General features: G+C 33.0%; 1 protein-coding gene across 6 annotated transcripts in view; it reads right to left on the bottom strand.

Moving 5' to 3' along the window:
• Positions 1-13,157, bottom strand: part of LOC132713091 (A disintegrin and metalloproteinase with thrombospondin motifs 1-like) — an 81,863-nt gene that overhangs the window by 23,142 nt on the left and 45,564 nt on the right. For all 6 annotated transcript variants that reach the window (XR_009623402.1, XM_060695557.1, XM_060695559.1 and 3 more), the window contains exons 6-14: positions 12,283-12,437; positions 10,933-11,019; positions 9,668-9,777; positions 7,864-7,992; positions 6,667-6,777; positions 3,305-3,381; positions 2,181-2,251; positions 1,507-1,617; positions 190-365 (exon numbers count right to left, since the gene is read on the bottom strand). Coding sequence is in view for 5 of the 6 variants with exons in the window: in XM_060695557.1 (XP_060551540.1) it covers positions 190-365; positions 1,507-1,617; positions 2,181-2,251; positions 3,305-3,381; positions 6,667-6,777; positions 7,864-7,992; positions 9,668-9,777; positions 10,933-11,019; positions 12,283-12,437 (1,027 nt within the window). In the remaining variant the exon portion in view is untranslated. The remainder of the gene's footprint in view (positions 1-189; positions 366-1,506; positions 1,618-2,180; positions 2,252-3,304; positions 3,382-6,666; positions 6,778-7,863; positions 7,993-9,667; positions 9,778-10,932; positions 11,020-12,282; positions 12,438-13,157) is intronic.

The raw sequence follows: 13,157 nt of genomic DNA, 5'->3' as shown, positions 1-13,157 counted from the left end.
GACACCGTTTAGTTTTTTAGAAATAAATGAACTGTAACTGATCAATAATACCGAAGATAAAAAACTTATAGATATTTATTACATTCAGAACAGAATGAAGATTTATAAAAAAAATCAAGTATGATTAGATCTAGTAAAGACACGAACTTTAACAAGTTCACTTCGATATTATATTTGATAACCACTCACTTTGGATTGTTACAAGTTCGTGTGCGCAATTTAACGCCTGTCCCGCACGTGCGACTACATGACGTCTCTGTTCCCCAAGCTGACCAGCCACCTGTGACTTTAGTAATAGAGGATTGTGGAAGACCGGTATCCGTTATATTTATGCATCGGTAATTAGCCTGGCTTGTTGTACATACCTGAAATAATCAGACAGAATTTTAGTGTGGGCAGTCCCATCTGATTTCGTCATTCTCTTCGGGTTAAATATTGTAATATTTACTCGGAAAGTGATTTGAAATCAGTTTTTACGTTCAAGGTCATTCAAACGCTAGTTCGATCCAATGAAACGTATTTTCCGTATTTTCACTGGTGTCTTGCGGACTACTTTCTTGTTAAATCAGCCAATATACAAAATTAAAACGGAGTTCTTCCTATTCATAAGGTAAAAAAGCTAATATAAGAGTATATAATAAGCAGAAAATTCAAGTTTTTTTTCTATTATACAGGATTTGTTTTCATATTGTGGTATGACAATTATCATATTTCACCCGTGGCTATTGCAACACGCGAAATATTTATTTTCATACTAGATCTACACGATGAAAATAAATTCTGCATTTATAGAAGAAACTTGAATAACCTCTATGTACCATTCTTCTCACATCCTCATACTACGGAACCGTCCTGGTGCCAATTCATAATGTGCTATAAATTCCAAATTAGGCTTTTTTATCTCCTACATAGGATTTATCATTTTTATAGAGCACTATAAGTCGGCATCAGAGCGTTTCCATATCATATCCTCGACCCTCAAGGTACTGTATACCGGGAGGTACTTTGTACCAGGAATGTCCAGATATTACAAATAATATTTACATAAAAAATCTGTTGTATTTTAGAGTTTTTCACATCAATTTCATACAAAATATGGCAGTTTATGAAGACAGTTCAAAGTTTAATAACACTATTCACATCAATGTTTTACGCATAAAAGCCAGTAGTATTGCTATTGATTTGAACCCAATAAAACTCATAAGAGGTTATTTGTAGAACTATCGTTTTGATGTATATTCAAAATTTCCTTTGGATAGTTTTTTTTTTTTTATCAAAATGGTACTTCTACAGTAAATAACTATTTTATTCTAAATCTATTCTATATTATATGATGGTATCTTAATAAGTTTTGAAGAGGTCACGTGACTCATGAAGCCGCATTCAGGGAAACAAATTGGGCAAAGTTTGTATTAACATCGCCTTTGAGAATGTGCAGCAAATCATATATGTATATAGATGGCCATAATTAATTAAGAGATAAATCAACACTATTTATTAATTTACCATGTCTTCGCCGCAGTACTTTCCGTCCGTTGGTGCAGTATATTTGTAACTAACACCGAACTTGTCAGAGGAAGCATCAAGATTCATACATCTATAACCCGAACAGGAGTTCTGTGATAAAATATAAACAAATAAAATCATTACTATTGTGAAGAAATATTGAAAATGAACATGTGCTATTTTCTTTTATTTAAATGAGACACAAAACTTGCAGTTAATATGATTCACGACGAAAGTACTGACTTTTACATAATATTTTGGCCTTAGAATATGGTATTAATTTGCTGATATCCAAAATAGATCAATCTATTCCAGCAACACTGAAGGACGAAGACTTAAGGTGCCCCTCCGTACGGGTCCACGATTAGAACCAACGACGTTTTGTAAATTACATAAATAGCTTTCGTCCGTAATGGAATTTGAACCCGCAGAAGTAAGAGACAAGTGGTTTGAAGTCAACGACCGTTACAGCTCGGCCACAGACGCCACGGACGCCACCTACTTTTGGCTCAAACATTCTATATATGATTACATAATAAATCATAAACATGCATCTGATTCCCTTCAGACCTGAAAGTATTTAGATAACTGATAAAAATAAGAATATAATTAGTATAGTTGGTGCACATAAAGTTTAGTAAGTATGAAAAGTATGAAGATAAATATTACAATACCCGGTTGCCCTTGAAGACGAAACCTGGACCGTGTTGCATTTCACATATATCGTCGTCGGAATATTTCATACCTAAAAAATGCATTTTTAAAAACATTTTCCCTGTTTATAGGCACATTATGTCTCAGAAATCCATATTTTCATAATTCTTTAGAAATCTCGAACGTGTCTTCTATAGATAACTGAACATGCAGTAACGTGTCGTTAATGTAGGAAGAGTAAACAAAGAACATGTAGTATTTTGACTTCCATACAAAATACTAATTCATAATAGTTTTACCGATTGCAAACAGAGTAAAAGAAGCCGATGTGGTAATTGAGTATTTTTTTAAAATCTAACAAATTACCTTAAATATAAAGTTTTAGGGAAATAAAAATGAAAGCTTTTCTGAGGCATAATGTACCTCAATATCTAAGATGGACATGTATCGCCTTGCGTTTTGAACTCTCCATTTCAATTTTGAAAGCTTCTATGTCAATATAATCATTTAGGGCCAAGAAAATTTTAGTTTGACTTACTTGTCCGTATTTATCTGAAGCATTTCTTAACTATGATACTATTTTTTTCGTAGGAAAAAAAAAACACAAACAAACTTGATTAAAGAGCACCTATACCCCTGTCTAAAATTACCAAGATGCTAGTAAGATGACGTAACATGTCACACGACTTGCCAAGTAATACAAATATCCGAAAAGGGATATGTTTATTTTGTTAAGCACGATCAAAATATTATATTCAATAAGCTCTTTAAAGGCACACATTGCTCAGAAATGACTACACTTTTTCCTCTCTGATATCTTATAAATTTACACGTTAAATGCTTATCGCGTGCAAAGAAGTAAGCTTGAATGAAATATAATTTGTCTCAAAAGTAACAAAATGTACACCAAGTAGTTTGTCAACTTCTATGCAAATAACTCATAGTCACGTTTATTGACCAATGGTCAAAATTCGATAGAAAAAAAAACACAACAAAGCATGGCTATGATATGTATGGCCAGTATCAGTTTGTTATCTGTAACAGTACATTTAATAGGCTTAATGGGTCTTTAATGAAGGCTATTGAAACTGAAATAAACAATTTCCAAGTAATATTTTAAGATACTGAAGAAAAAGGCATTTACCAGGCCAAAGGGCGTCCAATGTGAACAGAGCTGCACCAGCAACATCCTGTGTCCTTGTACAGTCAGCAGTTCCCTTACTTCAAAATTAAAAATAAATAAATAAATAGATAAATAAGATAAATAAAAAAATAGGATAATAAAAATATATATATATATATATATATATCTGGATAAAAAAATGAAAATAAAATAAAAAATGAAATAAGTATTTTATAAATAATTAATAAAAAAATAGATAAATAAAACAGATGAGTAGCAGATATATAAAATAACAAGTCAAACATAAATGTACATGTTCACTATCCTATCCACTAACTGATTTTGAACATATGGTTATATCCCGGTTTCACAAAAATGTTTTTTTTTTCATTTATTTTTAACATACGTCATAAGTATAAATTGTATTAAGTTAATTCAACAATGCTTCCAATATATCTCGTGATTTGATTTGTACACTTAACATTCATAATAATCGAATGTTCAGACTTAAATTCCGTTTCTTGTAACGAATAATAAGTTAAACGAGATGACCTGCTTTCTACTAATATGAATTTTACAAGAGCCCTTGAACATCCCTACTAAACAGTGGCTCTTTCACACTTTGGTAATCTGCATAAATGTAGAACCCTTGACCAAAGCAATCCTGAACAAGAGCTGTCGGAGGACAGCAATGCTCGACTATTCGATAGAGTTGTCACAAGGCTGTTTCATTGAGTATAAAAAGGAGCATAAATATGTAAATAAGTTAATCAGAGTTATTCCATTCCCTTCTGTTAGGGAGATACCAGCTTACAAGCAAAAAGTTAATCATGAGTTTCATTGAGAATAAAAAGGGGCATACATTTGGAAATAAGCAAATCGGAAATATCCTATGACAGCATGCTCGACAATTAGAACAGTTATCAAAATAATGGCATTGAAAGGTCAGGGATTGAATATAAGTCTACCTTTTGACAGACCAGCACTCTACCTGTGCGCTAGCCCGGCTGGTTTAGTGGAAATGAATTTAATATTTATCAGAATATTATTATGAACATGACTTTTGAAAAGAAGTTTGAAGTAACGCAAGTGAAAAATTGAAATATTTATTCAAAAAGATGCAGTTATATATGAAACAACTGGTACTGTTTATAAGTTATGAATATACAAAATGGAAGATGCCGTCATAAGCTTAAGTTGCCAATGAGACTCTTAATATCATAAAAGCAAATAAACATTTGAACAAAGCAAAAACACTTTTGAACAAAGTGTACTTTCGGTCAAATTGCAATGTGTAAAGGTGTCTTAATAAAGATGTGAATAATTATGATAGCCAGAGTACTTCTGTAAACAAGAGTACACAATAATTATAAAAAGGCCTCTACCTGTGAACAAAAATGTGTAAAAAGATTATCAGGAACCCTTATTTTTGTTTATAAAAATATATGCAACAAATTCCTTTTAAAATCAAGGAACAAGTCAGCAGTTTTGTAATGAACGTGTTGGAGTTTGGATGGACAGTCATGTTAGAAAAAGAAATGTATTGAGAGGAAAATACCTTTGCAAATGATAATGATTGTTCTGTAATAATAATTGCACCTTTATGTTGATCTTAATATAAAGTTCAAAAGGGGAGAAAAATCAGCCTAAATGCAAGACAGAATAATGGTTCTTGGTCAGTGACATACAATTATGACCCTTCATGCTTATGTGAAGTTTCAAATCAAAATCTCTGATAGTTATTGAGATATGTAAAACTTACATGTAAACATTAACCACCAAGGGACTAAGTAAAAAAGGGGAGATAAATCAGTCTAAATACATGACACAGATATGAATGTCGTTCAGTGATCATTATTTATGACCCCACATATACATATGAAGTTTCAAGTTTGTATCTTTAATAGTTTCAGAGATATGCAAAACTTGCATGTAAAACTTAACCAAGAAAAGGAGATTTTTAAGTACAAAAGGGACCATAATTCAGTCAAAATACATGGCAGAGTAATGGATCTTGAGATGTGACTTTCAATTATTACCCTAAGTACATGTGTAAAGTTTCTAGTAAATTTCTTTGATAGTTCTTAAGACCTTATTCCTTAACCACATTTCTCAAAGTTTCAAAAGGGCATAATTCTGCAAATATTGCAGGCATACTAATGCAACTTTGCAAATTGATGAACATTGTTACTATAAATAAGTATTGTAAGTTTCAATTGAATATCTCAAGCAATAATTGAGATATTTGACTTTACCATCCGCGCAGTCCGATCAGGATCCATGCTGTTCGCTTAAAAACCCTATTACAAGTAAAGAAACTGATAGCGAACAGCATGGATCCTGATCAGACTGTCCGGATGCGCAGGCTGGTCTGGATCCATGCTGGTCGCAAACGCATAACGTTGGCTCAAATATAAACTTGTTTGTTTTCTATTACATGGAGACATATCTTAAGTGATATCTTTATCGTGAAGTAAATTTCTGTCCATTTAATCGTGTCTGGAACACAATCCTAATTTCCCCTTTTGCTCAACACAAAAATAGTTCAAAAGGCTTGGTTAAAAAATCAAACACTAACATTTATTCAAATGTGATCCAGCCATTGACAATGTTCCGGCGCCATCGGAAATGTGAAACAGCCCTCGCAAATGTGATGGAGCCAACTTTGCCATTTAATAAATGATAGCTTGTAATTCTGGCGATTAATAAGTATGGATAGACTAAAGGATAAACCTCAAAATTGATTGTGAGAGAATTGACGTGGTTCCAAAATATCGGCCCATATTGAATGGTCGTGTTGGCTCCGGGCTCCAGCACCTCGATGGCTCGGTCACATTTACAAAGCTCTTTGAACTATCTTATTGTGTTTAGCCAAAGGGAAGGTTGGAACAATTTTACATGCAAGATTAAGTAAATAAACATTAAATTTATGGTGGAAAAATCACTCAAGATATGTCTTCTCGTGATCGAAAACGCACAATTTAATATTTATTAAAGGTTCTGGCAACGACATTTTGGGATATTTTGGGATATTTCGTATCAAAACTAAATACTAAACGATGAGAAAATTGTTCTACGTGGCATAGCTTGCTTTATTGTTTTTTTTAAACAAGCAAGTTCTCAAAAAACGAATATTTTTAGAAACTGTGTTTACTTTTTACAGCTTTGTTTTGGCTAAGAACACTAAAACGGAAGTGTCGAGGGTACTCATTTATCAAAATGTAAAAGTGCAAATAACGCAAAAAGAAATAAATAATACATTCGAAAAACTTGCCATGCCATGTGTGGTTACTTTTCCGAAATGTGTTAAACATAAGAAGTTACCATCTAAGTATTCCTGTATACATGTCAATAAGATCTATAGAAAATTATTAAAGTAATACCTCATTAAGCCCCCGAGAGCAGCCACGCTGCAGGCGCTCCAACCGGATGTCAAGCCTCCCATTATACCTGTGGTTGAACAACCTACCTCGCCATCATGCACCATTCCCATACTGGCAAAAATAATATTCATTTCAGCACATTTTATAATTCATAAAACTTTCGACACAATTCAAATCAGTCGATTGATCAGAGAGAGTTTGTCCATTTATAAATGTCACACGTGTAAAATAATATTATTAGCACTTAAATACTATACATCTTTTCCATTTCATTCTAATATTTTATATGAAGAAATAATTAAGTATTAAATAAAAGTGGCGGTATGGCCAAGTAGTTAACGCGTTAGACAAAAAATCGAACGGTTGCTAGCCCAGTGGGTTCCAATCCCGTTAGGGACCAAGCTGTTGTTTCCTGGAGCAAAAGACTTTAAACTCATTACTTACAATGGTAGGATACTACGTCATCGCATACCTGCAAAATGCTCCCAATCGGACGGTAAAATATTGCTGTCCTGAAAACGGGATTAAGTTGTTTTCCTTATTGATCCCACTCAGACTCCAAAACAAAGATTATCCCGTTTTCAGATTTTAAAACTTTAAACACTTTTTAAAATTATAACAAGTACTAAATCCAATCTTTAGTTCGCTTCATTGTTTTATATTCTAAAGATTTCTTAGAATAATAACAAAAATTTATCTTCGATTCGACAATCAACAACAAGAACAAAAAGAAAAAAGTCCAGGACCGGCTTATAGAGTGTTTCACTAAGCGTATAGCTTCAAACACAATCGGACTAAAATACTAGTCTTTGACCTGTTTCACATAAGCACGTGCGGGTTAATCAAATAGTTGCGACGTTTAAACCCTTAAGTAGTGTCTGCAATGTTGTTAATATAAACTCGGTTGAAGTTTATTGTAAATAGTCAGAAACTTCAAATTTAGACCTAAGTGGTGTATTATTCATTGCATATAATTATGTCTATTCTATTCCTACTATATTTTAATTCTGTTCTATTATGTTTTGTTCTATGTCATTCTATTCCGTTCCGTTCCGTACAGGTTCGTCATTCTATTCTATTCTACTATTCCATTCCGTTCCGTTCATTTCACTGCACCTTTTTCTATTCCATTATTCTATTCTATTCAGTTATGTTCTGTTCTGTTCTGTTCTATTCTATTCTCTCAAATCCTCTTACCTATGACCGAGTTCGTGTGTGGGAATATAATAGGCAGCTGATGACGTGAACGTTGAAACTGCGCATTTTTCTTGTCCTTTGCAAATTCCGCCGACATACGCCTTCCCTGATACATCGGTGCCAGTTTGTCTATAATTGATATTACAAGGGGAGTAAATCTTGATGGTATAAACTTACGACCGATGACGGAATCATACCCAGTGATAATTATACACAGTATTTAACCCAGTAAAGAATTATACACAGTGTATTAACCAGTTAAGAATTATTTTACCCAGTAAAAATAAAACACAGTGTTTTACTGAAGAATCTTACACTGGCTGCCGGTACAGACCGGGATATCTAGCTCGAGGGTAACTGTTTACGGCGGTAACGAGGCTCTGCCGAGTTTCCGCTATACAGTTACCCGAGAGCTAGATATTCCCGTCTGAACCGACAGCCAGTGTTTTATTCTTTTTCTTGCATATTAAATGTCATTTATCTTAGGAACAGTAATTACGGAAACTGATATTTTCATTACGCACTTTTTTTCTAAAAGTAGCGTATGAACTTTATTCATAACGGTGAAATGACGTCATCCTTAGAACGCAATTCATTCATAAAAGGCGCGCGGCAATGACGTCATTTTAAGCACGCGATCTGTCTAACAGACGGATGTAAGACTATAAGAATCTTACACCGGCTAGCTCGAGGGTAACTGTTTACAGCGGTAACGAGGCTCTGCCGAGTTTCCGCTGAGCTAGATATTCCCGTCTGTACTAACAGCCGGTGTTTGATTCTTTTTCTTGCATATTAGCAACATGTCAATTATTTTCGGAACAGAAATTATGAAAACTGATATTCTCATTACGCACTTTTTTCTTAAAGTAGCGAATGAAAATAATACTTCATTCATAACGGAAAACTGACATCATCCTAAGAACGCGATTCGTTCATAAAAGGCGCACGTCAATGAAGTCATTTAAACCACGCGACTTGTCTTACATGGGGGTGTAAGACAGTGTTTTCTAGCACCGGTGTAAACGGTAGATAATCTTGTCTGATATGCAAGAAAAGGTTTTCTAGCACCGGTGGTAACGGTAGATATTCCTGTCTGATATGCAAGAATTAGTAAATAATTATACCCAGTGTTTTTACCCGGTAAAGAATTATGCCCAGTGTTTTACCCGGTAAAGAAAAATGCACAGTGTTTTACCCAGAAAAGAATTATAAACAGGGATTTACCTAGTAAATAATTATACACAGTATTTTACACAGTAACGAATAATACACAGTGTTTTAATAAGTAACGAATTATACACAGTGTTTTACCTAGTAAAGAATTATACATTGTGTTTTCCCCAGAAAAGAATTATACACAGTGTTTTACCTAGTAAAGTATTATGCACAGTGTTTTACCTAGTAAAGAATTTTATCCAGTGTTTTACCCGGTTAAGAATAATACACAGTGTTTTACCCAGAAAAGAATTATAAACAGTGTTTTTACCAAGTAACGAATTATACACAGTGTTTTACCAGGTAAAGTATTATACACAGTGTTTTTACCAAGTAACGAATTATACACAGTGTTTTACCCAGTAAAGTATTATACACAGTGTTTTACCCAGTAAAGAATTATACATACTGTTTAACGCAGTATAGAATTATACACAGTGATTTTTATACTAAAGAATTATACACAGTGTTTTTCCCAGAAAAGAATAATACACAGTGTTTTACCTTGTAAAGAATTAAACACAGTGTTTTACCTAGTAAAGGTTTATACAGTGTTTTATCCAGTTAATAATTATACACAGTGTTTTACCCAGTAAAGAGATGTATATGGTCATAGTCTGTCCATAGTCCACGTGAATTCGTCTGGAAGCATATGTGATACAACAAATCTCCGAGGTCTGTCTCCGGGCTGTACCAGTCCTGTAATGATTTAACAATAATTTATAATTATATAATTCAAGCAAGAACGCCTGTCTAGAAGATAACTATCTCTAAAATTAGAGGGAATGACTTCTTGCAGCTTATTTTGTCATAATTATACAAAATATGAAAACAAAATATGCTTCTGTTTCTTGCTTAAAAGCCCATAAAGTCCCCAAAATGATTTTATTTTCAGTTCTCAAAAACCTTTTAAATTTTGATGCCATGTTGCAGTTTCCAGACGGCTACTCACTGGCCAAATATATTAACTACTTAAGCTATTTGTTTTGCATTTCGTACAATTACATGTATAACGTATAAGTATTTTTAATGGAATTAAAAAAATCTTGAACAAGGGTCGATCCGTTTGAGGCAGCATTATCTATTACCGACTTAAGCGTTACAACATGTACTAAATTAATAACGCTATTTTTAACTTATTTATCTGTGAGGGGCTTAACCTAATGTTGTAAGAAGTTGTTGCCCAACCCATTTGCATTTTGATATATACTCATTATTTGTATGATATGTTTGTAAACACGTATTTAATGCAATAAAAATATGTTTAAACTAAACAACTTATCTTATATCCAGCGTTACGTCCTACCAGAGGTATGCTTATATCATGCTCTTATTAAACATATGTTTGTCCATACAAATATATATTCATTTTTGGGTCTTAGTGTGCCTTTTAATTATGAAAAAAACACACATATTTGAAACATAAAATATAACAGTCCGCCTTAGTTTGGACACGAAAATGTTAAAACATTATCATAAACTTTTTAATCTTTTAAGGTTCATCCGATCAGAAAGAAAATCATAAGAAATTGGCAAACTTCGTAAACGCTTATTTGTAGGTAAAAAGAAACGGACATTGACGGAATATACCGAAGGTTTACGACAATGTGATTATATCTGTCTTGCTCTAAAGCAGCACGCCCCAACATTATGCTGGAACTAACAAATCTTAAACGAATAATATTGTCATGCGTACAAATAACGTGACAATCTATTCTGGACAGCCAAACAACCTACCCCCCCCCCCCCAATTAAAAATAAATCTACAGAAATTACGTAATTATCATAACAGCTTTCCGTGGCATTTCAAGGAGGTTGGGTTTTTAATGTCTGTTGCATTAATATAAAACTTACCGGATTTGTCTCCCAGATGACAAGCTCTTTGATGTCTATGGTTATTGTGTAATCGAAAACATCTGCTTTGCCCCATTCCGCTTGTGCCTTTAAAATATAGTTACATAAACTCTTTAAAAGCAAGCGACGAAAATTAGGGTGTATTGACTATGCAACCAGTATGAGAAAGACAGGTACGAAAGACAATTCAACTTCATGAATTCCCAATTTAACTTCATAAATTCACGATTTCAACTTCACGAATTCAACATCATGATTCAACTTTGTGAATTCACGATTTTAATTTCGTGATTTTACAATTTCTAGTCTGTGAATTCCTTAAGTTGAAAAATGAACTCACGAAGTTATAAATGTGAATCGAGAATTCATGAAGTTGAAATCGAGAATTCATGAAGTTGATATGTCCACATCGGTCTTTCGCACAGGACGTCACTTTCGTTAACACCAACCGTTTTTACGCTTTGATTTCAAAATATCTCATTTTGTTTGAACATATTTGCTTGTAAAGTAGGTAGGATCAAGTGGGTCATGACATTGGGTGTTTAAAGTATTCAACAAAAATGTCTTTAAAATGTGACATTACAACAGCATTTAAATTCATTTGAACACATATTCCATAAGATTAAATAAAATGTGATATTAAATAACAAAGTACGGTGTAATGAATTCGTATACAAATGTTTGTTTTGACAAGACAATTAATAGTCAATACTTGAACCATCTGAGACTTACAGGCCCTAAAACATACATTCATTGTAGCAATGTTTACACAGCACCGTGATTATCTCACGAAATGGCTTAACATTCAAAAATAAGCTCGACAAATATCCCACTTCAAACAGTCTCGTTTTACAAAACAATTTCATTTTGAAGTGGTTTTTAATTTTTAAACACCTTATTTATACACATGCCTAGTGTACATTTGTTATTGTATTTACAGTGTCCCTAGCACAGTATAACAAATCTTAACAATAAATATTGAAATTCGCCAGTAATTGTCAAACGATATGGATTTAAAAAGTTAAATCTAAAGGAACACATTAAGAAAATATTTGTGATAATGAGTGATAATAAAGTCGGGTTCTTCAAAGTCAATTGAAGGACTTAACCGAAAGTCATAAAAATCTTGGGATTAAAAGATAAGAAAAGACTATAATATTAATATATAGTCCTGTGTTATATGAACTGACCAATTTAGAACATAATTTTTAATATCTTTGAGATAATTAAGAAGTGATCTCTGTTATAGACGGTGTACAGGGGGTGGTGACTTAGAACCAATTTATTCATACAGAGACAACAAAAACTTACATGTTTAAAACTTTAAATGTCCGAAAATCGTCAACTTACCCCTGTCCACTTTAATTCCATCAGATCATGTATCGTCTGATTATCAGTAATTCCAGCCGCTCTTATACGAGCCACATATAATGCATCCAATATCACAACTGTTTCTATATTTAGATTATCACTGACAGCTCGCTTCCGTCTAGGCACGTGCTCAGCTGAAGCAGACGACAAAACATATTTGAGGAAATTAATCGCATCTTTTAATTTATCAAAATATCCCTAAAATTTATCAAAATGAGGGACTGTTTTCAAAGTTTGTCTCAATTTTCTTAAAAATCAGGCTGATCTTATCAAATTTAAAATAATTTTACCGTGTAGTTTTTATTTTATTAGACTTTAAAAATAATTGGTATCATAACTGATATTAAATTTGGCATAATTTTGCCAATAAATACCGATTACAATTATATAATTAAAATGAAACACTTTTTTCTTTCCAAGAGTGATCCGATAGACAGATACATAATGTGCAATGAAAGAAAAAAAGGAAAGATTTGTTTTGTCTACTCTTGGGTTTGTACCCGCGCCCCTTAGTTTCAAATGCATTTGACAGTAGTTCTAGTCTATTTGAATACTCTTCAAAGTGGCGGTAATGCATTAGGCAGGTCAGACCTTAAATAAGTCAAGGTATTTTAACGAGATTATTATGTGAGATATCAAAATATTTTATTTATTTCATTTCCAGTATGCTAATAAGCCCAAGACGACAACATATTTCAGATATATGACATGACAGAGTAATGCATGATATTGATAATGATACATCTCATTTTCAAAGGTTGAAAAACTCATCCTAAAGACTACTCCAGTAGAGAAGAGACATTTGTCCAATACAATATGCTATATGCAATCATGGGAGTAATATACTAGTAATT

Source organism: Ruditapes philippinarum, unplaced genomic scaffold (assembly GCF_026571515.1).
Source record: "Ruditapes philippinarum isolate M1 unplaced genomic scaffold, ASM2657151v2 ctg31_1_1_1_1, whole genome shotgun sequence".
NCBI classification, from domain to species: domain Eukaryota; kingdom Metazoa; phylum Mollusca; class Bivalvia; order Venerida; family Veneridae; genus Ruditapes; species Ruditapes philippinarum.
This window is presented reverse-complemented; position numbering and strand designations above follow the sequence as displayed.